General features: G+C 43.7%; 1 protein-coding gene across 1 annotated transcript in view; it reads right to left on the bottom strand.

Annotated features, from left to right (window-relative positions):
* Window positions 1-220: 220 nt before the first annotated feature.
* LOC107299973 (focal adhesion kinase 1-like) overlaps window positions 221-26,659 on the bottom strand; it is a 57,634-nt gene continuing 31,195 nt past the window's right edge. The window contains exons 8-12 of the mRNA XM_015829318.2: window positions 21,373-21,510; window positions 15,311-15,442; window positions 3,438-3,500; window positions 1,443-1,482; window positions 221-451 (exon numbers count right to left, since the gene is read on the bottom strand). Coding sequence (XP_015684804.2) covers window positions 312-451; window positions 1,443-1,482; window positions 3,438-3,500; window positions 15,311-15,442; window positions 21,373-21,510 — 513 coding nt within the window. The 3' untranslated portion in view covers window positions 221-311. The remainder of the gene's footprint in view (window positions 452-1,442; window positions 1,483-3,437; window positions 3,501-15,310; window positions 15,443-21,372; window positions 21,511-26,659) is intronic.

The following is a 26,659-nucleotide window of genomic DNA, read 5'->3' as shown; positions in this document are numbered from 1 at the left end:
TCAGCCCTGCTAGGTACTCTTGGGGAAGACCTGACCGAAAGCTTGGAACAGTTGGACGAGCAGGAAGAGTTCCTGGGGAGATGGGGCGAGACAGTGCAGCACACATACGGGGTTTCCTAATGGCGATGTCAACTCAACCGCCATTTTATGGCCCGAACGCTTTTATGTATCTGATTGTCCCAAACGTAACAGATTTTAGTTACGCCGGCTAGAGAATTTGGGAGGCCACGCGTCTTGTAGCTGAGGTTGAGAAGCCCTGTTCTACATGAGTAGTAACAGCACCCTCCCCTTTGACTGGTGCCTTTTGATGACTAACGAGCGAGTCTTCCAAGTGGCGGTTGTACCTTAACCCCTTCGTTGTAGCTGTCCACAGGGTTGTTGAGACTGGCAAGGCTGCCCAAGTGGCTGGGAGCTCCAGGGCGTGGTGGCTTTTTAGGCGGGGCAGCATGATCTAGGAAGAAAAGACGTTGGGTACGATAAGGCAGAGGCTGCGGGAGATGGGAAAGCTGAGCCCGAGGGAGGAGGGGGTCAAACGTGTCATCAGTCTTGAGTTCCTTCCCGCCCACCAGAGATCTCAGTCCAGCCCACCTTGAATTCCTTTGACTCTGATCTACCGCCAACTCGCTTTGACCCTTAGTAGCTCAGATTCTTGTAGAGAGCTTTAGTATACAAATAAACACATACTGTGTACTCGTCTAAACTGCCTGGACTCTTGATTTCCTGTGCGTGACAGAGACTCTGGGCATCAGATTCACTGAATACCCAAGCAAGGGTTGTAGAAGAGAGTCAAGCTTCTTTGATGCCCACTTCCACATGGAACCATTAAGGCGGAAGGAAGGAAGGAAGGAAGGAAGGAAGGAAGGAAGGAAGGGAGAAAAGGGAGGGAGGGAGGGAGGAAGGAAGGAAGGGAGGGAAGGAGGGAAGGGAAGAAGGGAGCAAGGAAGGAGGGAGGGAAGGAAAGGGAGGAAGGCAGGAGGGAAGGGAGGGAGGGANGGGAAGGGAAGGAGGGAGGGAAGGAAGGGAGGAAGGGAGGGAGGAAGGAAGGAAGCTCTCATACTGCAACCAAGCATAAATATCTTGCCCCTGAGCTTCTTTCTCAGATTCTTCTCATCTCCAAAGGTAAAGCCATGTAGAGACTTACTTTTTTATTAAAATGCCCCTTTGTGCAGAGTTGCTTGAAGGCGAGATGGACAGCATATGCATTTAATAAATAAAATAAACAAAGAACCCTGAGCCCTCAAATCAGCATCAGCTGGAGATGGGAGGATTCGAAAGCTCCCGTGTTACTCCTGAGTGTCATTCAAGGAACTGGCCACTTAACTATTCTGCTTGCTCCTTAAAATGGTGCCTCCCTCTTCACCACCACTTCAAACTCATTTCCCCAAAAAGGGGAAGGGAAGGGAAGAAGGAGAGGCTCAAAGTTGACATTGTGACTTGCATACCTGGTTTGCCCACAGGCTGATAAATGTGCTGGTTAGAAGCCTGCAAAAAAAAAATAATAATAATTGAAATGAATCTAATTAACCACACAAAAAGGTTTATGAACAATGCAACCCCCTTCCAGCTAATCCCCCACACCCTATTTTTTTCCAAAGTGTTTGTCTTTCCCCAATTTCAGAGGAAGGCAATTAAGTTTTTATGCTTCATTCATAATTTTATCTCTTTTTAACGTTAAGAGACAAACCAGTTATTTTATCTCTGTCTTGTGGCGATGTACTCTGGCTAAGTCACTGCTATCGTTACTCAGACAAAATGGCATATTTACAACAACTGCTATCCCCAAATATTGAAAATTTTAAGATGAATTATAGGTAATAATCCTAGTTGGAAAAACTCTTTATCATAGCCCTCTCCGTATTGTTGAACAGATTTTTCATAGTAATTACTGCTCAGTTGTACAATAAAACAGAAGCAAACAAACAAGTCCAGGATTATTTATTTGGAATGTTTTATAACTGATTTGAAATCTTGTCACATGTTTGAAGTATATCTACAGCGATTCTCAATCATCACTTCTGAAGAAGCTTCTTGGATGAGAAGCAAAACATGTTCAAAGAAAAATCTAAAGAAGTCCAATTGCCTTTTGGAAAAGCACCTTTGGGATTTTTAAAACAGGTGGCCAAACCAAATAAAAGTTTGTTCTATCATTGATCAACAATGAGAATGACACTTATGAGTACTGATGGGGGTTTAATTCTTGGGAAACCATGCTTGTGTTTCGCCTTTATAAAAAAGTGTATTAGCAGAGTTGATTTCTTGTGTTTGCTAATGTAATTGCTGCTGGGAAAAGCAAGGCTAGGCAAAATCAGCATAAGGCATTTTTATTGCAAACATAAAGCAATCCGTGACGCAGAAAACAGACTCCTTAAATCTAGAGCCTTGAATCCATCACAGCAAAGTACTAGAAAATTGGATATTCACATTTTTTTTGGAAACTGGGTCTCAAATAAAATATAAATAAATTGATAAGCAGAAAAATCAAATTGCAGCACACCATTTTTTGTTAAAATCAGTAATTCTCGGGGACTGCTCGACTTAAAAGCATCCCATTTTGCTTTCAGTTTTGAACATACTTTACCCTTGAATTAAGCCATCTATGCATTCTGACACCTGTGTGTGGGTTTGTGACACCACGTTTTGCACGCAAACACCCTTTTGGACTTCAGTTCTGGAGACCTTTGTCGTCTGCAAGGGGGGTTGAAGGCCCTCCACTTACGCAGTGTTACGAGGGATTGTCACAGTGGTTCCTCACAATGGATGGTCCCTTGCCAACATTCCTATGTGAAGCACACACAAAACACCACCCCTCTGGCAATATAGTACATGTGTGAAACATAAAAGGACACACAGTAAACATAAGATCCAGCTACCTAGGAGTGTTCTTTTTTGAGAGCTTTCCTAGCAACGCCAGAGAACTGCTTAGCATTAATCTACTGACAAATCCAATCTTCCTGACCATCATAGACCAGCAGAATTATCTACTAATAAACAGCTTTTCTGCTAAAAACAAGCTACCTGCATAGAGCCCAAGCAGGAAGGACTTCCACCTTCCCTTCCAATCCCTGAAAATTGAGCAAGCCACAAAACTTGTGAAATCGGATCCCCACAAAAGCGATTCTATTTTGCTTTTCTGAACAGCCTCTTTGGAAGTCTATTAGCAACGTGCAATCTTCCCGACCCATCCGTGAGGCCAAAAATAATGTCAGTTTATTAAAAAATAACGAAAGCGCTGCCTGCAAGGATAAGAGAACGCGTCGGTTCCAGAGGCAGCGCGAAAACAAGTTACTCCCGGCGTGTTGTGGGGGAACAGCCAAGCGTCTCACCGAAATATAATAATCGGGGCAATCTGAAACGAATCGGAATTCGTTTCCTGAAAGCAGACGGGAATGGGATCCTCATTCCCCATCGAGAAAAAAATGGGATGGATGTCAGCTTACCGGACCCTGGAGACTTCCGTCCTCGCGGTCGATGCTCCCTCTGGACAGCCTCACGTCGGGTTTCTAAAGAAACGGAAAAGAAAAGTGGTTTTGGATCAGGGCTCGTTGCCTGTCAAGATAGCTGAGGAGCTAGACATGTTAGCAGAAGCGAAGAACACACTGATAAGGGGGAGGAAGGGAGGGGAGAAGTAGGCTTTGAGTAAGAGAGAGATGTTATTGCATTCCTCTTCTTTCTATCCCAACGTCGTCGTTGTTTTTTCTCCTCCGCCACAACCGGCTTTTGCAAAACTCAGCCAGGGAACCTTCTCAAACCTCGCCCCACCCAAAAATAAAACACCCTTTCTATCTACCCACTGTTTGCTTGCACCTATAAAGACTTTTGAGATAAATATTGAGAGTACCATTTCCCCAAGACAACATTGGAAAACCTGCATTTTAATTCCCTCGGGAGGAGGAAGAGGAGCGGCAGCGGCGACAGCGGCAGAAGCAGCAGCTCCGCACAGCTGCCCTTTCCTTCCTAGCAGCAAAAGTTTTCAACCACAGGATGAGAAACGCTGCACATTAATTCCTGTTTCCTGCCTGAGGAAGGCTTAAATGTACTTGGCTCCCTCGCCAAGCTTCCTTAAAGGGGGCCAGTTGCTAAAAGCACAAGAGACCTGGAATGCTAGCAAGACGGCCTGCACCCGAGGAGGAGGAGGAGGAGGAGGAGGAGGAGGAGGAAAGAAAGTTTAGTTGTTATTAACTCTTTGGAGAAGCCAGAGAAAGAGAGTCTTCTTGGACTTCAAATTAAAAAAAGAAGGGCTGTGTTCATGAGTACATCCTGAATTCTTAGGGATCGTAGCCATCTTCTGATATTGAAAAGAGTAATATGAAGGAAAAAAAAACCTAAAAAAAACCCCTCTCCAAACCAAGAAAACAAGAGCTGTGATATCTATCTATCTGTCTGTCTATCATGTATCTATCATCTATCTATCCACCCATCCATCCATCAACTATCTATATCCATCCGTCCGTCTGTCTGTCTGTCTGTCATGTGTCTGTCATCTATCCATCCATCCATCAACTATCTATCTATCTATCTATCTATCTATCTGTCTGTCTGTCTGTCTGTCTGTCCGTCTGTCTGACATGTATCAATCATCTATCTATCTATCTATCTATCCATCCATCCATCCATCAACTATCTATCTATCTATCTATCTATCTATCTATCTATCTATCTATCTATCTATCTATCTATCTATCTATCTATCTATCTATCTATCTATCTATCTATCCAAATCTATCAATCTAAATCTATCTAACACAAATCTATCTATACAAATCTATATCTACATAAATCCATCAATCTAAATCTACACAAATCTATACAAATCTATCAGTCTAAATCTATCTACAGAAATCTATCCATCTGTACAAAGCTATCAACCTATCAATCTAAATCTATTTATCAATCTATCTACGCAAACTTATACAAATCTATCAATCCATATCAGGGGTGTCAAACATCATAGCGAAACCGCGCCTACCCCATTGCTGCCAATGGCAAAAAAGTCGTGATACGTCGCGACACGTCACGTGACGTTGCGAGTTTGACACCCCGATCTATATCTGTCTAGCTGTCTATCTATCCAAATCTATCCATCCATCTGTACAAATAATTATCTATCAATCTGCAAATCTTTAACCATCTGGCTCATCATTTTTATAATCACCTTACCAACCTAAGAGTAGCTGTATCACACCCAATTACCTGTGTTACAAATTACCAATTATCATTATCTCTAGCTAGTTATCCCAGCTGCTGCCTCCTGTATTTCCGTTCCCTGTTGGCTATTCTCTTTGCAGACTTGACCCTCAAATGATCAGAGGTGGATGGGTGTGTATTTTGAGGCAATACTTTATACAACCACGGAAGCAAAGCTACAGTCCATCCAAACACATACTGTAATAAAAACAGCTTTCATATTGTAAGAAGTCTTTGTTGAAGAAGATTAACCTAATTTAAGCGCCAATTAAAAATATCAAGAAGAACCGATTGTGTACTTTATTGCTTGTATTAAATTGTATTTTCTGAATTTGGAACCACAAGGACCCAGCCTAATTCCTGGCTCAACCACACAACTCCATTTGTTGTCTTTGGTCCAATATTTTGCTTACCATTCAAGCTGCATGTGCAGAAAAAAAAAAACAGGTACCATCTCCTGTTCATCTGTCAATAAATGACTGATTTCCCAGAGGTTCAAATGGCAACCCATTCTTTTATAATGGGGATCTCCAACCATGGCTTTATGACTTGTGGACTTCAACTCCCAGAATTCCTCAGCCAGCATGACTGGCTGAGGAATTCTGGGACTTGAAGTCCACAAGTCTTAATGTTGCCACGGTTGGGGACCCCTACTTTACAAGGAAGCTTGAGTATGTGTCAGTCTATTGCAGGGGTCTTCAAACTTGGGCCTTTTATGACTTGTGGACTTCAACTCCCAGAATTCCTCAGCCAGGCACGTGGGCCAAGTTTGAAGACCCCTGGTCTATTGTGTGAAAATCTCCATCTGCAGAAATGGGACAGCCATATTAGTGGGGTGGCCCCAAGGCACTCAAGGAACAGTCCACGGCTCAACCATATTGGTTTATTTCCTGCTTTTTCTCCAGGGGCTGAACGTGGCTTTCGTGGGACTTCCCTTCACACCAGGATTGTTGGGATTAAGAGTTGAGGGTGATGAGGCCAAAGTCACCCAATGAGCTTGCGTGGCTGAAAATGGATTTAAATCTTCCCAATCTTTTCAACTCAAGAAATAGTGACGGAACAGCAACAGTCTACTGTATTTAAATGGATGCACAACTGAAACCAAATAATTAATGTGTAACAATGGGAGATATCACTGGGAAATAAATATTAAATTTACCCCCACAAAGGGGGCATCACTGGAAGATAAATACTAAATTTACCAAGACATTTTACACTGAACTATAACTCCACTGATGAGGAACAAAATGGATCATCTAGATCTAGAACCTTTTGGAAATGTAGTAAAGACAAAATGTTTATGCCCTCTAATTCTCAATGACCCAAGTAGCTCACAAAAGTCTGTGGTTTTTTTTGTGTGTGTGTGTGTGTGTGTGTGTGTGTGTGTTTTAATATCTGGGGGCAAGGCTGTAAAGCTTAACCGTGCTGGAAGACAGTTTATTTTAGAAGGAAATAAATTTTAAGGCTGAATTCTCTTTCTTCCCAGATGTCTTTCAGTTGAACAGCACCAAAACCATCTATCACTACAAAATATACCAAATTGGCTTTGTTTATTGGTGACCGTTGCCAGGATACTTTTAAGTCTTTTACTGGAAATCACACATAATTCCCTCTTTAATAGAATGCCAAAATAAGTTGTATGCTCATGTGTCACTGTCAAAAATAAAATCTGAAAAAGAAAAAGTCTGAAACAGATTTTAATTCAAGTTGGAAGCCATTTATGGACTATAATTCTACATACAGACATGTAATATATGCAAAGTTTTATATGCAAAGTTGGGTTTTTCTTTAACGCGTTAGCTTTTGCTTCATTTGTTAAATACAGATGTATTTTTTTAGGTGAGACAGAAACCTTGATTAGCTTTCATTCCGATTTACAATTCATATTCTACTAATTTACTCACTGATGCTAACTTGATTTTTACAATGGTTCTGAAGTCATAAATTGTTCAAGGTACTTTAAAATGCAGTTCAGGTCTAATATTACTTTGGCATTTCTATTCAATTTTTTACCGCTTGCAAATCTTTTTCTTAAATTCTTTTTTTTTTTTTGGCTTTTCTTCCTGGTTTTGTTTTTAAGTATTTACTGCAATTTAAAAAAAAAATGTTTCCACATCTCCTGGGTTAACCAAGCAATCCTTCATCACCACCCTTTCCCTCGCCTTCTTACAACTGTAGGATTGAACCTAATTCATCAGATGAATGCAGAAAATATATACATACATCACAAAACTCTTCAGATTCGGTTGCTGTCAAGACCAAAACGGAGACATCCAACAAAATTCAAGTGGCGGAGTAGAATGAGATGAAAGACCGGAACCAGTCTTTTGATTTGAGAACGCTAAGGAATTGCTTCTTTTTCATCTTCCATGTATCCAATGTGGAAGGGATAACTCGGAATTCAGAAAGATGTGTTACAAATTAACAGAGGGATAGAATCAAGATCACGTGAAGTGTTAATACTACTTTACAATGCCTTGGTAAGGCCACACTTGGAATCCTGCATCCAGTTTTGCTCACCAGGATGTAAAAAAGATGTTGAGACTCTAGAAAGAGTGCAGAGAAGAGCAACAAAGTTGATCAGGGGACTGGAGGCTAAAACATATAAGGAAAGGCTGCTGGAATTGGGTATGTCTAGTTTAATGAAGAGAAGGACGAGGGGGGAACATGATAGCAGTGTTCCAATATCTCAGGGGCTGCCCCAAAGAAGAGGGAGTCAAGCTATTCTCCAAAGCACCTGATGGCAGGACAAGAAGCAACGGATGGAAACTAATCAAGGAGAGAAGCAACCTAGAACTAAGGAGAAATTTCCTGACAGTGAGAACAATTAGCCAGTGGAACAACCTGCCTCCAGAAGCGGTGAATGCTCCAACACTGGAAGTTTTTAAGAAGAGACTGGACAGCCATTTGTCCGAAATGGTATAGGTTTCCTGCCTGAGCAGGGGGTTGGACTAGATGACCTCCAAGGTACCTTCCAACATCATCATCATCATCATCATTATTATAATAAATTGCAGATATCTGAAAGTGAGGGATTCATGAATTGATGGGGCATTATGAGTTTGAGCCAAAGTAGACTGCTGGCATCATTTAGCAGAAGAGACAGAACAGACAATTGAACGTACAGTTATCTGTCAAACCTCATCCATAAATTTAAGTGGCAGAATCCGCCAATCTATTCACAAAGGAGCTATTGTGTAATGACAACTTATTGAAGATCTGAACATATGGGCAGACGCCTACAAGATGGTCCTCTCCTAAACAAATTAGACATAGGGGGATGACCATTTGCAGATGGAGGTCTATTCCCACATTTAGGCAGGGTGAAGACTTCAAGGTCAAACTGTATTTAGCTTTCTAATGAAATGAACTAACTTCTCTGCCTGGCTGCTGAAGCATTATCTATCTGTTAATTTTTTTTAAAAATAATCTTTTTGCGTAGGCTTCCTCGGCTACCAGCTCCCCTTGTTTTTCTGTGTTTTATCTTGCAGTGTTGTTTGACGCTCTTGTAAATTTGAAACTTTGAGCACAAGAAACAGCATGTGCATATATTTTAATTAAATAACAGAAAATCTTAAGGCTCCGCAAGCAGCGAAGTTGCAAAGTACATAAGAAAAAAAAAAGAATACAAAGGTTACAGAAGAAAATATTAGAATACAATGAATGATTCTTTCACAAAATAAAGTTCAACACCAAGTTCCCAGCAAAGGATGATTTGGGAAGTGTGTAGGTGTGTGAGGATCCATGCTCTCTGGGAATGTGTACATCAGTGTGTTAGCATCCCATTATAAAGCTTATATAATTTATTTAATATATGGCAGGGGTCTTCAAACTTGGCAACTTTAAGACTTGTGGACTTCAACTCCCAGAATTCCTCAGCCATTTGTCCGAAATGGTATAGGGTTTCCTGCCTGAGCAGGGGGTTGGACTAGATGACCTCCAAGGTCCCTTCCAACTTTATTATTATTATTATTATTATTATTATTATTATTGTTGTTGTTGTTGTTGTTGTTGTTGTTGTTAAACAATCACACCATTTCCTCAAAAACTCTGAAGTTATGTCATCCTTTTTTTGCTTTACATGGCATTATGTAACCACTATACAACTTGCAGGGATAGTATATCTACGGAACAGCCTCCAGATGCAATAAACCCAGATAAACCCAGTTGGGTAAGAAGGCTCTGCTACACAAAGGCAACTGCACGCTAGCACAACCTCCGACAGCAGTGACATCCGAGCCAACGCCATAAAACTGAACCGTTCACAGGCCTTCGTTTAAGCTGAATCCTCCGGGGAGGCCCAAGATATAATTAGCGCTAGCCCGCCCTTTTCCACAAAGAATAACTGGGCTGTTGTACTCCATTCCATGTCGCTTTTCCTCAACGTAGTGGGGAAAAATGCACAACGGAGGGAAAACCAAACCCTGGTTCCTTTTTTTTTTCTTTTTTTTATTCTAAGGCCAAAAAAATCATAAAGCCCAACTTTAGCATAAAAAAAAATATCCATCCGTTTTGTTGTTGCTAATGCTTCCTTAGTGAATCTGGGATGGCCACTGGAGTGTATGTGGGTGGGGATGTTTGAAAATTTTTGTTGTTAGTTGCAAAGTCGTGTCCGACCCATTGCGACCCCATGGACAATGTTCCTCTAGGCCAGTGGTTCTCAACCTTTTTAATGCCGCGACCCCAACCGGTCGTAAGTCGAGGACTAAACCGGTCGTAAGTTGAGGACTAAACCGGTCGTAGTCGAGGACTACCCAACCGGTCGTAAGTCGAGGACTTTCCCTGCCCGGGAGCACCGCGCATGTGTGGTTTCGCCCCCTGGGCCGGCCGAGGCGTAGCTGGCAAGCGGCAGAGATGGAGCAGGCCAACCACCAGCTGGCCCAGCCCAAGGGAGGTAAGGCACCCGCCGGAAAAGGGGAAAAAATGGCGGACAAAAAAAATGGCGGACAGCCTTGCTTGGCGACCCCCGTGAAATGGTCGATCGACCCCAAATGGGGTCCCGACCCACAGGTTAAGAACCACTGCTCTAGGCCTTCCGGTCCTCTACCATCTTCTGGAGTCCCTTTAAGCTCACACCTCCTGCTTCAGTGACTCCATCCAGCCACCTCATTCTCTGTCGTCCCCCTTCTTCTATTGCCCTCCATCTTTCCCAGCATCAGGCTCTTCTCCAGTGAGTCCTTCCTTCTCATTAGGTGGCCAAAGTCCTTGAGTTTCAACTTCAGGATCTGGCCTTCTCAAGAGCAGTCAGGGTTGATCTCCTCTAGGACTGACCGGTTTGATCGCCTTGCAGTCCAGGGCACTCGCAGGAGTCTTCTCCAGCACCATAGTTCAAAGGCCTCCATTCTTTGAAAATGGTGATAGCAGTGATGGTAACACTTATCTGAGGGACCGTCTCTGGCCGGTCACATCCACCCGACCCCCTAGAGCGGGGAGGGCAAGGAATGTTGCGGGACCCAGAAGAAGGGCCTTCTCCGTGGTGGCTCCTTCTCTCTGGAACATCATCCCTGCGGAAATTAGACTGGCCCCCACTCCGACACACTTTCGGAAGGCGCTGAAGACCTGGTTCTGCCAGCGGGATGGGGGAACCCAGAGCGGTATGGAGCCCATCAAATGGCTAGCCCAGGGGTAGGCAACCTTGGCTCTTTTGTGACTCATGGACTTCAACTCCCAGAATTCCTGAGCCAGCATGGGGGAACTATGGCCCCCTTCATGACTCGGGGACTTCAACTCCCAGAATTCCTGAGCCAGCATGGGGGAACTATGGCCCCTTCATGACTTGTGGACTTCAACTCCCAGAATCCCTCAGCCAGGCACGCCTGGGTGAGGAATTCTGGGAGTTGAAGTCCACAAGTCATAAAAGGGCCAAGTTTGAAGACCCCTGAACTGCACTGATTCACTTAACAACAGAGGCAAGAAAGGTCATAAAACGGAGCCTAACTCACTTAACAAATGTCTCACTTAACGACAGAAATTTTGGGCTAAACCGTGGTCCTAAGTCGAGGACGATCTGTACTTAGAGCTGCTGAGGTTGAGAAACACTAATATGGAGAGAATCAAATCAGTCCCTGATACAACAGTGATCTTTGCAATAATGGTGATCGGCACTAACGTTTTGCTGAGCACAGGCTCAGATCATGCACGCCACCTTCAGCAAGATGCAAGCAGCAAAACCACGATGCAGATCGATCTGGGCCAGGTTTTAAAAAAGTAGGCAATTCTGTTTGCAGACTTGACCCTCAACCGATCAGAGGTGGACGGGCGTGTATTTTGAGGCAGTACTTTATATAACCACTGAAGCAAAGCTACAGTCCATCAAAACACTTCCTTTGAGGCCTGAACCGAACTCAATTATTCTTATTTATGCATTGACTTAAGCCAGTGCCTCCCCATCCTCTCCACCAGAGGAGAATGGAAGCGATGGCTTAAGGAAATACGCTAAACATCGTTAGGCTTTCAAAATGTTCCTTTCTGGGTTTGGCTGCTGCTGGGAAACATTTCTTCCTTCTACAGTTCAAGAGGGGAAGCCAATCCCAGCACTGGCAGGACACCAGCTAGAGGAGCATCACGAGTCCCAAATGACTCTGCTGAAGCACCACTGATATTAATGTTCTTTTCTTGGGGAGAAAATTTCTTCACATGACTCCAAACACAGCCTAGCCCAGTGTGCTTGAGAGCATTGACTGCGCAATGCCGGGATGAATGTGTATAGTTGTCAGAAAGTCTGCGTCTTCTATTAAAGTCTGCATACAGGGACCCCAGTCGCAGCCATGAAAGACCCTGGCTGACACTGTGCCTCTGTAAAACACGTCCAGATAATCTTCGACTTACGACCGGTCGCTTAGTGACTGAGGTTTGATGGGTCTAACTAGGTCAGGGGTAGGCAACCTTGGCTCTTTTATGACTCGTGGACTTCAACTCCCAGAATTCCTGAGCCAGCACGGCTCAGCTTGGAAACCTCTCCCTTTCCCCTCAGCGTGGCTGGCTCAGGAATTCTGGGAGTTGAAGTCCACGAGTCATAAAAGAGCCAAGGTTGCCTACCCCTGGATTCCTGGATTAGGGGCTAGCGGGATTTAAAGTTTTCAAAGTCCCCCCCCCCCCAGTTACATGCCTACCCCTGGCAACCAGGGCACATTTACAATAATTTGCCGTGTGCTTGCAGCCATGTTTTAGGACAAAAAAAGGAGTTACTTCCAGTTTTTAGGAAAACCAGCCCCATAGCAAACCAATGGGGCTGCCACAAAAAAAGAGGGGGTCAAATTATTCTCCAAAGCACCAGAGGGCAGGACAAGAAACAATGGTTGGAAACTGACCAAAGAGAGAAGCAACCTGGAATTGAGGAGAAGCTACCTGACAGTGAGGACAATTAACCGGTGGAACAGCTGGCCTACAGAAATTGTGGGCACTCCATTCACTGGAGGTTTTTAAGAAGAAACTAGACAGTCACTTGTCTGAGATGGTATAGGATAGGTTCTACTGCTTAAGTAGGGGGCTGGACTAGAAGACCTCCAAGGTCCCTTCCAGCTCTATTCTTAATTCTATTCTATTCTATTCTATTCTCTATTCCATATTTTCTATTCTATTCTGTTCTGTTCTATTCTATTCTTTATTCTATTCTTTATTCTATTCTATTCTATTCTCTATATTCTATTCTATTCTATTCTTATCATTATTCTATTCTATTCTATTATCATTATTCTATTCTATTCTATTCTTATCATTATTCTATTCTATTCTATTCTCTATATTCTATTCTATTTTATTCTTATCACTATTCTATTCTATTCTATTTTCTATTCTATTCTATTCACCACAGTATTGTTCACTTAACGACCATGTTTGTTTAATGAACAATGTCAAAAAAGATCATAAAATCAGGACAGTCATGTGAATGACTCGCTTTATGACCATCACAACGTAATGCCCAGTGGCCAGGCTTCATTATAGTTGTAACTGGAAGATGACCTTTATTCAATTTGATTAGGAGTGAATCCTGAAAATAAAGAGTGAATGCATCCTGGCCAATCACAAAAGCAGCAAATTGAAGAGATGAGAAGAGATTCTAAGACAGGGGTATCAAACTGCCGCCCCGTGGGCCAGTTTCATCATACCGGAGCCACGCCCACCCCATTGCCGGCAATGGCAAAAAAGCTCCGATACGTTGCGCGACGTCAAGTGACGTCATGAGTTTGACATGTCTGTTCTAAGAGATTAAAAAGAACCACATGATGGATTTCCTGTAATGTCTCAGCTGGATCTATATTTATGCTATGGGGGAACTTTTCAAAAGAAGTCACAGCTGGAGAAAAATGGAGAACCAATGTAGTATAAAAGTTGTGTATAAAAGTGCCCAAAATATTGCCACTTCACTTCCCAGAAAGTGAACTGGGGAAAAAATAATTAAAAATGAATGAAAACCCATTGGGAAATACCCTGGCACTGCCTTTATTTATTTTTATACGCAATAGTATGTTGAACCTTTGGAATAAAATCCGTTTCTCCCCCTAAAATATTTCTAGCCCAGTTTTAAAATGGAATTTTACACCAAGTTGTTCAAAGAACTGGCGAACATATGGTTTTTGCACAATTTGTACCACAACTGTTTGAAACATCTGGAACGAACTTTCTCGATATAAAATTGATGTTTATATATATGTGTATGTATATGTGTATGTATATGTACATACACACACATACACACACTAAGTACTGTACAAAACAATTCCCTTTATTCTCCCTTTAGAACAAGATTTCTTTTTTTGAAGTAGAGCAATTATGTCAAAACCTTAATACCCCATTTGGGAGTGAGATGCATGCTCCATTTTCACTCAAAGGAAAGGGACAGTCAATAGATGGTTCAAAACAATTTCATTAAGAATAGTTACAGCTGCTTCTTTTCCCCCTTGGGAACAACATTGTTTTTTCCCTTATTTGGTAGCATTAAAGGAAGTGTGCAAGCACAGACTTCGTGAAAACAAAATCTACAGGTCCAGCTGTTTAGCAGACTAGATAGCAAGGCTTTAGTCAGAAAAGATTGATTATTCAGCGGGATTGGCAACGGGGAAGAGATAAAGAGATCACAGTTGAAATTTTACATCCATTTACAGTCTCATTTTCATTTTAAAAAATGAAATTATACAGTTGCAGATGTATTATTCAGTCTGCGAAGAGTTTGTTGGTTTGGATAGTGCTGATCCCAGCCTGAGACCCAGCCTGACAAGATATAGAGCAGGGGTCTTCAAACTTGGCCTTTTATGACCCGTGGCATGGCTGGCTGAGGAATTCTGGGAGTTGAAGTCCACAAGTCATAAAAGGGCCAAGTTGGAAGACCCCTGATATAGAGTCACCCAAGCTCTAAGCTTGCCCATGTTTTGAGGAAGCCACAAAACGTCAAAATAAGCCTCTTGACCAGAGGTCTTCAAACTTGGCGACTTTAAGACTTGTGGACTTCAACTCCCAGAATTCCTCAGCCAGCCCAGCTGGCTGAGGAATTCTGGGAGTTGAAGTCCACAAGTCTTAAAGTCGCCAAGTTTGAAGACCGTACTCTTGGACTTACAGATGGCATCTTCTTGCTCAAGTATCTATACATACAGATTCTTCCATCCTTTCCAGGTTGGTAAAATGAGGACCCAGATAGTTGGGGGCAAATGTGCTGACGCAGTAACTACTCAGAGAGTGTTGTAAGGCATTGTGGAACGGTATATAAGTCTAAGTGCTACTGCTACTCCTCCCACATATCACCATTTCTTTAACGACGGTTTGAAGCGGTGATAGGACTGACAAAAGTGCCTTATGACCCATCCTTAAAGTCGCCACCAGTCACATGATCAACAAAGATTGAGGTGATTTGACTCACTTCTAATAGTAACCGGCCCTCTTTGAGGGAGACGGACGGTTCAGAAATGTGAAAAATAAATAAACGGAACAAAAATAAATATCTGAAAGGGATATTTAAAGACAGTGTTGGTGGGAACGTTAGCAAGCATTGAATGGAAACAGGGACTCTGTTTTCCTACTATTATCAGAAATAAAACAGTAACCTGATCCACTTATATATATATATGCACTGAGAGGGAAAGAGCTTTGTGTAGTTGCAACAAGGAAACAAACAAGCAAAAAATTGTGTTACCAGAAACCGCTCCTCTTTTTCCAACCATCTCTGGTCTTCCTCCATTTCCTGCTGCTGTCGTATCAATCGCTCTTCCATTAGATGTGCTGGTAGGACATGTCCCATTCCGCGCATATCCAAACTGCCGGAATCCTACAAAGCAGGGTGGGTGAACAGAAAAGAGACAAGGTAAAAGGTTAAACTTTCAATGATATTAATTTTAATGTGATTGTCATCAATAATAATAATAATAATAATGATAAAGTTGGAAGGGACCTTGGAGGTCATCTAGTCCAACCCCCTGCTCAAGCAGGAAACCCTATACCATTTCGGACAAATGGCTGTCCAGTTTCTTCTTAAAAACTTCCAGTGTTGGCGCATTCACTGCTTCTGGAGGCAGGTTGTTCCACTGGTTAATTGTTCTAACTGTCAGGAAGTTTCTCCTTAGTTCTAGGCTGCTTCTCTCCTTGATCAGTTTCCATCCGTTGCTTCTTCTCCTGCCTTCAGGTGCTTTGGAGAATAGCTTGACTCCCTCTTCTTTGGGGCAGCCCTTGAGATACTGGAAGACTGCTATCATGTTCCCCCCTCGTCCTTCTCTTCATTAAACTAGACAGACCCAATTCCAGCAACCGTTCCTTATATGCTTTAGCCTCCAGTCCCCTAATCATCTTTGTTGCTCTTCTCTGTACTCTTTCTAGAGTCTCAGCATCTTTTTTACACCGTGGTGGCCAAAACTGGATGCAATATTCCAAGTGTGGCCTTACCAAGGCATTGTAAAGTGGTATTAACACTTCACGTGATCTTTATTCTATCCCTCTGTTAATGCAGCCTAGCACTGTGTTGGCCTTTTTGGCAGTTGTAGCACACGGCTGGCTCATATTTAAGTGATTGTCCACTAGGATTCCGAGATCCCTCTCACAGTTACTACTTTTCTTTTTAAAGAAAAGTATATACTTGTTCTCTGGGTTATGGGGAAAAAATGCGGAAAACAATGTAGTACCAATGGCCTAATACGTTAGCTTTGGTGGTAAGGCAGAACATAGAATACAGAATAAGAGTTAGAAGAGATCTTGGAGGTCTTCTAGTCCAGCCCCCTGCTCAAACACGAGGGCCTATATCACACCAGGCAAAGGGATGTTCAACCTCATTTTAAAAACCTCCAATGATGGAGCATCCACAACTTCTGGAGGCGAAGCTGTTCCACTGATAATTATGTTCTCCCTGGGAAGAAGTTTCCCCTTAATTCTCGGTTGGATCTCCTTGATAAGTTTCCATCTATTATTTCTTCTCCTGCCCTCAGATGTTTGGATAATAGGTCAAGCCCCTCTTTGAAAATTGCTACCATGAAACCCCCTAGATCAGGGGTCTCCAACCTTGGCAACTTTACGACTTGTGGACTTCAACTCCCAGAATTCCTCAGCCAGCCATGCTGGCTGAGGAATTCTGGCAGTTGAAGTCCACAAGTCGTAAATTTGCCACGGTTGGAGACCCTGCCCTAGACCTTCTTGTCAATAGACTAGACATACCCAATTCCCGCAACGGTTCTTTGTGTGTTTTAACCTCCCGCCCCCTAATCATCTTTATTGCTCTTCTCTGCACTCTTTCTAGAGACTCAATATCCTTTTTGTATTGTGGCGACCAAAACTGGGCGCGGTATTCCAAGTGTGGCCTAACCAGTGCCGTAATAAAGTGGTGCTGGATTTTTTCAGATTAAAACCAAACACCGCCACGAAACCCAAACCTATCTAACCTAATTCAATACTCACTTCAAGAGTTGTTCATGCAAGAATTTAAAACCAAAGTCTGGGTAGCAGAAAAGGCCCATCAGGCAGAAAATATGCTTCACAAAGAGGCACAAATAAAAAGAGAGACTTTTAAGGTAACAAATGCTTGGAGACTTCACCTAACAGTGGACTTCTTTGTATTAGGAAAAACCACAGGTGACTCAAGTAGCAATTAAGTCAATGCTTGGCATTATGATCCCATGTTCCCAGGACTGGCGTCCCTTCATATCTTGACAATACGATTTCCAAAACGGCCAGACAGCCTGTTTGAATGCTGAGAGCTCTATAGCTTTAATGTATCTCAAAGTCATGAAGTTGTGAAGTTTGCTCCACCCAAGCCACACCGAGACACACATACACATTTATTGACTTTACTGACAATTTTGTGGCACTCCAAACAAGCCTTCTTTCTCAGCAAGGAAGAATTCCTGTATTATAACATGAACGATCAGCAAAGGTTTCAAATGCTTTCTGCTGATCCATCATTCCTATATGAAGCACGCATGTCTCTAAGTCAGGGGTCTTCAAACTTGGCCCTTTTAATGACTTGTGGACTTCAACTCCCAGAATTCCTCAGCCAGGCACATGTGCCTGGCTGAGGAATTCTGGGAGTTGAAGTCTGAGTTTGTTCTGATACATGTTGACTATGGGCTGGGGCAAATTAAGGAAAACAAGGAGCTACTCTGAATTTAGGAGATGAAACAGATGAAAAATGAATTAAGAAGCAAACTTTCTCTTTCTCCCTCAGTTACCTATGTGTGAGTGTGTACATGCACACACACACAAAGCTCCCCGTGTTTTTGCGCTGCAGAAAAGACGACGCCAGAAAGGTATACAAAAACTGTATGCTAAGATGGATGCCCCTCTACTCACGCTTTGAGAAACATCTGTAATACTTTTTCTTTCAAATATTTTCTTTATTGTAGCTCTCTGCTAAAAATGGCATTCAAGGAAGCAACCAATAAAATACAGATTTATTTAAAAAAAAAACCCACCTCTATCTGGTTTTAATTATGTTTTAAGATCTGGGTTGGGGTTTCTTTCTTTCTACTTTGACACTTGCAAAAAGCACAAGAAAAGAAGTAACAAGAATGATCTGACTAAACGTTCTGTCCCCAAGAAGTATTTTTAAACCAGGGGCCTTAAAACGTGGCAACTTTTAAGACTTGTGGACTTCAACTCCCAAAATTCCTCAGCCAGCCAGGGCTGGCTGAGGAATTCTGGCAGTTGAAGTCCACAAGTCTTAAAAGTTGCCAAGTTTGAAGGCCCCTGGTTTAAATGCTAATCAGTGCCTGAATGAAGTTCTACCCTATTGGCAAACAACCAGAAATGGAGACAGACTGGTCTCCTTTGATGGCAGTCACAGTGGCAGGCAACTGGAAAGGCCTTTAACAACCACACCAATCTGCTTGAGATAATATTGTTTGAAATGGCCTCACCCCAATTTCTGCAAGGCTTTACAAAGCATAGCCAACGGTCTGCAGTGCTTTACAAAGCACAGCCAACTGCATCCAGGAATGATCCAATAGCTGAAGAAATCACTATGACGCAAGAGTCACAGGCTGATCCCAAGTCAATAATATAGTGAGGCATTCCGGAACAGCTGAAGCTTCAAAATACATTGGAAACTATGCAGAGACAATCCAACAGGGAGGATAGTTCAGGGGGGTCTTCCCAACTTGGCCCTTTTATGACTTGTGGACTTCAACTCCCAGAATTCCTCAGCCAGTGTGCCTGGCTGAGGAATTCTGGGAGTTGAAGTCCACAAGTCATCAAAGGGCCAAGTTGGAAGACCCCTGGGATAGTTAAACAAAAGCCTCATCGTTGCCCGTTACAGGGTGGAATCAAAGCTGCTGGTTACTCAACCAGCCATCCATCACCTGCGTTCATAATCCACGCAAAGGTCTAACATGCTTGTGATAAATCTCACCTCTCCAAGTGTTGTCTCCATACCTTCAGAGCAAGGATGGGCAACGATGGCCCCCTTGATGACCCGTGGACTTCAACTCCCAGAATTCCTGAGCCAGCTGTGAAGTCCACAGGTCGTCAAAGGGCCATAGTTACCCATCTCTGCCAACTTGTATGCTTACATCACTGCTACAGTAAAGCTTCTAGTGCAGGGGTCTTCCAACTTGGCCACTTTAAACTTGTGGACTTCAAAGGAAGATTTGGGAAGTGTGTATGTGTGTGAGGATCCATGCTCTCTGGGAATGTGTACATCAGTGTGTCAGCTGGCTGAGGAATTCTGGGAGTTGAAGTCCACACGTCTTAAAGTAGCCAAGTTTGAAGGCCCCTGTTCTAGTGAATTCTAGCTTCTGTTCAATCACGCTACTTCCAAATTTGCCATCAACGGGATTCCACCCATTTCACTGCCGCCAACATCATTTTAGCTTCAACATTTTTTGGCCCTGTGCGGTGGATTGATCTGGTCTTTGAATGTCAAGTAGACATGTCCATCGTAAGTGTTAATACAAAGCCATTCAGATCATCTAACCTTTGGGAGTTGGGCAACTTCATTGGTCTCATTGAACCTCTGCCAAAGATGTAAGCCACGCCAATTCTAGCAGAACTGTAAAAATTTCCTCCCATCTAGATTACAATAATCTACCTAACAGAAAGAAGTGAACTAAAGCTACAGCCTGCCAAATAAGGCATAAATATCAGTAATGACATACCCACCACACTTGCCACGGAAGTCATGAAATCTCAAGACTGTCTCAGAATTTTAAGTGGCTGAATCACAAGCCACAGGAATAACAGAAGAACAGAGTTGGAAGGGACCTTGGAGGTCATTTAGTCCAACCCCCCCTGCTCAAGCAGGAGACCTTATACCATTTCTGACAAAAGGGCTGTCCAGTCTTTTCTTGAAAGGCTCCAGTGATGAAGCACCCACAACTTCAGAAGGCAAGCCGTTCCATTCGTTGTTCAATTATTCCTAAACAGCTCTTTGGTATGGGCTAACACTTGACAGTCCCCATGAGCTCACGGGAGGTATCCATGAGCCATCTAAAATTTATCAGAAAGATTAACTGACAAATTTAGGTTGCCCTTCAATTCCACCATAATATTTAAGGAATATGGGCATGGGGCCGCAGTAGTTAAAATGCGGTATTGCGGGCTAATTCTGCTGCCTGCTTGCTGCCTGCAATTTGATAGTTCGATCCTCACTGGCTCAAGGTTGACTCAGCCTTCCATCCTTCTGAGGTCGGTAAAATGGGGACCCAGATTGTTGGGGACAATAGGCTGACTCTGTAAACTGTTTAAGAGAGGGCTGTAAAGCACTGTACGTCTAAGTACGTCTAAGTCAGTGATGGCGAACCTTTTAGAGGCCAATGTCATGTGTCTGATTAACGAAACACTTAAAAGGACTTTCAGGCATATTTTCTCCTAAAAGCATTTATTAAGGTTACAGAGACGTCAGTACAGCATGGTGGAAATGCTTAGGTCTGGCTTCTCTTCCGTTACGCATAACATTCCAAGCATTTCCCACTCCCTTATTTTGGGGTCATGGTTCACATCTTCCAATCAACTTGGAAGATGTGATTTACTTCCGGTTTCTTTCTCCCCTGCTATCCTTATGCTCCTCCCTCTTTCCCAGTTGCTGGTTTAACTATATAAATACCAGACAGTTCTGCATATTGTCAAAGCAAGAATATACAGTATTTGCAGCGTTGACAGCCGAGTGCCCAAACTGCAAACCAAAAACTACTTATTTATTGCCGGGTGCCAGGTGGGCGTGGCCCACTGGTTGGGTGTGGCTGTGGTGGTCATGGCAGACTGGGTGGGTATGGCCAAGGTGGGTGTGATCACCTCGATGTTGCTCGTGGGGAGGGATGCCTGTGGGGGCCAGGCAGGGTTGGGGGAGATCCAGGGGGTCTCTGGCAGGTGGGGCGGTGGGCAGGAGGCTCGTCCTGCCGGGTGAGGCGAGGCAAGGTGAGGCAGGGTGGCGGTGCCATTGTCACAGGGCAAGGCGAGGCAGGGGCCGGGGCGGCTGCTGCCTGACACCATCGGCCCCCACACACAGAGGCCAGCGAGCACATGGGTGCTGGGATGCATCTGGCCACGTGGGACCTCGGCGAGTTAGCGGGCGGCTGGTTGAAGAGGGATGGTTGCCATCTCCAGGGCGTGGCGCGTGTGCCCACAGAGAGGGCTCTGTGTGCCACCTCTGGCACGCGTGCCATAGGTTCGCCACCACTGGTCTAAGTGTGATTGCTGGTGCTATAATATGTGCATTACCACAGACACTTCAAAAAGAGAGAGAGGGGGAGAAGGTCTGTGAAGTAACTGGGTGGAAATTACCTCCATGTTGGGTTGCCACATGGATATTTCTTGAGGCCGATGGTTCCAGGAATCTGTTTGATCCAACAGAGAAGCTTGTCCTGGATAAATGCTACCTGCCAGGGATGGAATTCCATGGGAACCGGGATAGCCTGAAACCTACCGAAAGACACAGAGAAAGGCTTCAGGACACTATGAAGTCTTACACCAGAACTTCCCGTGCTGCAGGAATTTAAAATAAAATAAATGCAGTGGCAGGAGAGATGTGGAAAAGTAATCGGAGGGGGAAAAAAATAATTGGCACTGTTGCTTGCAATCAAAATGTGACGTATGAGCTGCGAGTCCGGGAGGAGCTCCAAAGTATGAGCTAGCCCAGTGTAGAGCAAGGGTCTTCAAACTTGGCCCTTTTATGACCGGTGGACTTCAACTCACGCTGGCTGAGGAATTCTGAGAGTTGAAGTCCACAAGTCACAAAAGGGCCAAGTTTGAAGACCCCTGGTGTAGAGCAAGACTGGAGACAGCATATCCCTACAGTCAGATGGCCTCTGACCCCGTAACTACTTGCCGGAATAAATCCTATCCTAGCCAGACCCTGACAGCCTTCCAAGCATTTCAACAGCAACTCAGTTGCATCAGCTGTTCAACTTGGGGTTCAACTGGATAGCAAACGGATGGTGCTTAACCTCTTAAAGATAACATCACCCAGCAGTGTCATGTCATTGTTAAACTGGAATGGAGAGAGCACCAAATCATGAGGGACCTCATGATGGACGGCCATTGGATTCAATCTCCCTCCACCGGCGCTACAGACTGGAACCATCTCATTAAGTCGGAACAACTGCTGCAGAAGGGTCTCTCCCATTCCCAACTTCTAGTGCTGGCCCATAAAGGTATCTTGGTCATTGACCTCAAAAGTCACAGAGAGTTGAAGCAGTACCACGAAAGTGTCCCTCCCACCGAAAGCCACCCACAAGTATACTCCATGTAGTTTAACTGCCCTTGAACCCAGACGTGGTCTCTAACAGAAGGCCACCTGAAGAAACTAGAAGCATTTGAAATGTGGATTTACAGGCGGCTGTTACGTAGAAGCTGGGTTGACAAGATCAGAAATGAGGAGGTGATCAGCCGCCTGGGAAAGCCCAGGGAAATCATCAAAACAATGAAAAAACGAAAATTAGAATATTTCAGAGATGTGATGCGACACCTAGATACATACGGCATACTCCATTTAATCCTCCAGGGAAGGATTGAAGGCAAACAAGGTCCAGGCAGAAGAAGAACATTGTGGCTTCAAAATCTAAGGGACTGGTTTAGACAAAACTCAGCAGCACTTTTTCGTGTGACTGCTGATACAAACAGGATCGCCAACATGATCGCCAACGTCCGATAATGGATATGGCACAAGAAGAAAGAAGAACCCAGACTAAAAAAGAGTCAAGGTCATCCACGTCCTTCTGGCCAGCTGTCATTGCAAACCTACCACCTTCTCAACAAAAAAAGAAGGCTGAAGACTAGATTATAAATGCTTCCAGTCAACTGGGTCACGTTGATTTCTTGACAGGAGGCATAGCAAGATCCACCAAGGCTGGAGGCGTCACCCTCTCACCCAAGAAAGCATTTTCCATGTTGTGTGATCCATCTTCCCGTCACCTGCCTAGAGGCTTTCACAAGCCTAGTATCCTGAGAAACCCAGCCCTCTTCATCTGAACAAGCTCACACTCATCCTGAATGACCTCACGTGAGGTAATCTCAGTCAATTCCACAGAAACAGCCCATCTGGCCTCCAACTCAGACAAGATCCTAGGGACTTTTTTCCACCCGATACTCCGAGTATGATTCACAGAGCATCAAACAAATGCCATTTTAGCCCATTCTTGCCTAAAATGGTTTGAGTCACTTAAACAAACAAACAAAAAAAACCTAATTGCAGTAAGAGTGGTGAAATATTAAAATGTTGCATGAATTAAGTGAAACGTGTGAACATGCCAGACTTATGACCTCACCACCGTTGTTAAATGAGACATCGCCATTGCGTTTGCTTGTTGGAACGCCAGCTGCGAATGAAATCAAATGACTGAAGGGATACTACAATAGTAGTAAATCTGACAGCCAGTCGTAAAGAGAGAGTCATCCAGGTCGTGGTTGTCCTAAATGTGCTTGTTGAACGCCAGCTGTGACTGGTTGTCCTAAATGTGCTTTTTCCAAAAGACAACTGGACTTTCTTGCTTTTTCCTTGAAAGTGTTTTCACTTAATGATAATAATAAAGTTGGAAGGGACCTTGGAGATCATCTAGTCCAACCTCCTGCTCAGGCAGGAAACCCTATACCATTTCGGATAAATGGCTGTCCAGTCTCTTCTTAAAAACCTCCAGTGTTGAAGCAGTCACAACTTCTGGAGGGAGGTCGTTCCACTGGTTAATTATTCTGACTGTCAGGAAATTTCTCCTTAGTTCTAGGTTGCTTCTGTCTTTTATCAGTTTGCATTCGTTGCTTCTTGTCCTGCCTTCAGGGGCTTTGGAGAATATAATAATAATAATAATAATAATAATAATAATAATGATGATGATGATGATGATGATGATGATGATGATGATGATGATGATGATGATGATAAAGTTGGAAGGGACCTTGGAGGTCATCTAGTCAAACCCCCTGCTCAGGCAGGAAACCCTATACCATTTTGGACAAATGGCTGTCCAGTTTCTTCTTAAAAACTTCCAGTGTTGGTGCATTCACCGCTTCTGGAGGCAGGTTGTTCCACTGGTTAATTGTTCTCACTGTCAGGAAGTTTCTCCTTAGTTCTAGGTTGCTTCTCTCTTTGGTTAGCTTCCACCCGTTGCTCCTTGTCCTGCCTTCAGGCGCTTTGGAAAATAGCTTGACTCCCTCTTCTTTGGGGCAGCCCCTGAGATAATGGAACACTGCTATCATGTCCCCCCTCGTCCTTCTCTTTGTTAAACTAGACATCCCCAATTCCAGCAACCGTTCCTTGTATGTTTTAGCCTCCAGACCTCTAATCATCTTTGTTGCTCTTCTCTGCACTCTTTCTAGAGTCTCAACATCTTTTTTACATCGTGGTGACCAAAACTGGATGCAGGATTCCAAGTCTGGTCTTACCAAGGCATTGTAAAGTGATATTAACACTTCACGTGATCTTGATTCTGTCCCTCAGTTAATGCAGCCTAGCACTGTGTTGGCTTCTCATCCATGAAGCTTCTTCAGCTTCTTCTAAGCTTCTTGGATAAGAAGTCCTAAAGGTATTTTTTCAGCATATCATAAGTTCAAATGGTCATTAACGGGACAATTATTTAGTGAGATAGTCTTGAGATAGCCTTGAACATGAACATTTACCCAACGTCAGTTGGAAAAGTTCTTTGTCTTCCACCACTGAAGTTCTGGATATCTTTTCTATCACTACGCTCCATCTTATCTAAGACAGCCGTGTTCCAAGAGGCAAAGCCCTCAAATACAACTGCCCATCAAAACCTTGGGGACTTCCCCAGGCCCCCTCAGAAACCATCAAGTGCCTTAGGTTGACTAAATCAGGTGTATCCTCCATACAAAAATTGGCACAAGGAATCAACTACATAGCGAAGGGGTAGGCAACCTTGGCTCTTTTATGACTCGTGGACTTCAACTCCCAGAATTCCTGAGCCAGCATGGCTCAGCTTGGAAACCTCTCCCTTTCCCCTCAGCATGGCTGACTCAGGAATTCTGGGAGTTGAAGTCCACGAGTCATAAAAGAGCCAAGGTTGCCTACCCCTGCCATAGGGAGAGGAGAGACTCATATTTACTGAGATAAAACCGAGATCCCATCTACACCTTTCCATATGAATGCAACCTGTTATGACATGAATGCAACCCGTTATGACCAGGGACAATCCCACGGCTGTCGTGGTAGTCCTGAATTCCTGAAGAGCTCCTGACCTTTCACCCCATGATCTTATGGCAGTAGAACTTTCGATACGCAGATGATATACAAGCACATGGTTGTTCGCATAGATCAGGGGTATCCAAATTTGGCAATCTTAACCTTAATTGATGTAAGTCAGTGGCGTCCAACTTTGGCAACTTTTAAGACCTATGGACGTCAACTCCCAGAATTCCTCAGCCCACCAGCCAGCCATGCTGGGGAATTCTGGGAGTTGAGGTCCACAGGTCTTAAAAGTTGCCACAGTTGGACACCACTGACTTAGATCTATTAATGTTAACCAATCTAAGTCAGTGGTATCTAACCGTGGCAACTTTAGGACCTGTGAACTTCAACTCCCAGAGTCGCCCTGAGTCCTACGGGAGAAGGGCGGGATATAAATCCAATAAATAAATAAATAAATAAATAAATAAAATATATTCTGAAAAGTTTACAAATGTGGAACAGAAAGCTAGTAAACAGCGCTTTCCAACTAGCTGGAGAACGTTCTACCGTTTCTTCTAATAGGAATCAAGAGTATTTTAAAACAAAAGGCTGGTTTTATAATGTGTTGTTGTTATTAATTGCGAAGTCGTGTCCGACCCATCGCGACCCCATGGACAACGTTCCTCCAGGTCTTCCTGTCCTCTACCATCTTCTGGAGTCCCTTGAAGCTCACGCCTCCTGCTTCAGTGACTCCATCCAGCCACCTCATTCTCTGTCGTCCCCTTCTTCTCTTGCCCTCCATCTTTCCCAGCATTAGGCCCTTCTCCAGTGAGTCCTTCCTTCTCATTAGGTGGCCAAAGTATTTGAGTTTCAACTTCAGGATCTGGCCTTCTAAAGAGCAGTCAGGGTTGATCTCCTCTAGGACTGACCGGTTTGATCGTCTTGCAGTCCAGGGGACTCGCAGGAGTCTTCTCCACCACCATAGTTCAAAGGCCCCCCATTCTTTGTCACTCAGTCTTTCTTATGGTCCAACTTTCACAGCCATACATTGCAACTGGGAAAACCATGGCCTTGACTATACGTACCTTTGTTGGCAGGGTGATGTCTCTGCTTTTTCGTATGCTGTCTAGATTTGCCATAGCTTTCCTCCCCAGGAGCAAGCGTCTTTTAATTTCTTGGCTGCAGTCCCCATCTGAGGTGATCTTGGAGCCCAGGAAGATAAAATCTGTCACTACCTCCATTTCTTTCCCATCTAATTGCCAGGAATTGAGAGGGCCGGATGCCATGATTTTGGTTTTCTTAATGTTGAGTTTCAAGCCAACTTTTGCACTCTCCTTCTTCACCCGCATCAAGAGGCTCTTTAGTTCCTCTTCACTTTCTGCCATTAGAGTGGTATCATCTGCATATCTTAGGTTGTTGATATTTCTCCCGGCAATCTTAATTCCAACTTTTGAT

Source organism: Protobothrops mucrosquamatus, unplaced genomic scaffold (assembly GCF_001527695.2).
Source record: "Protobothrops mucrosquamatus isolate PMUCROS unplaced genomic scaffold, P.Mucros_1.0 scaffold5842, whole genome shotgun sequence".
Classification (NCBI taxonomy): Eukaryota; Metazoa; Chordata; class Lepidosauria; order Squamata; family Viperidae; genus Protobothrops; species Protobothrops mucrosquamatus.
This window is presented reverse-complemented; position numbering and strand designations above follow the sequence as displayed.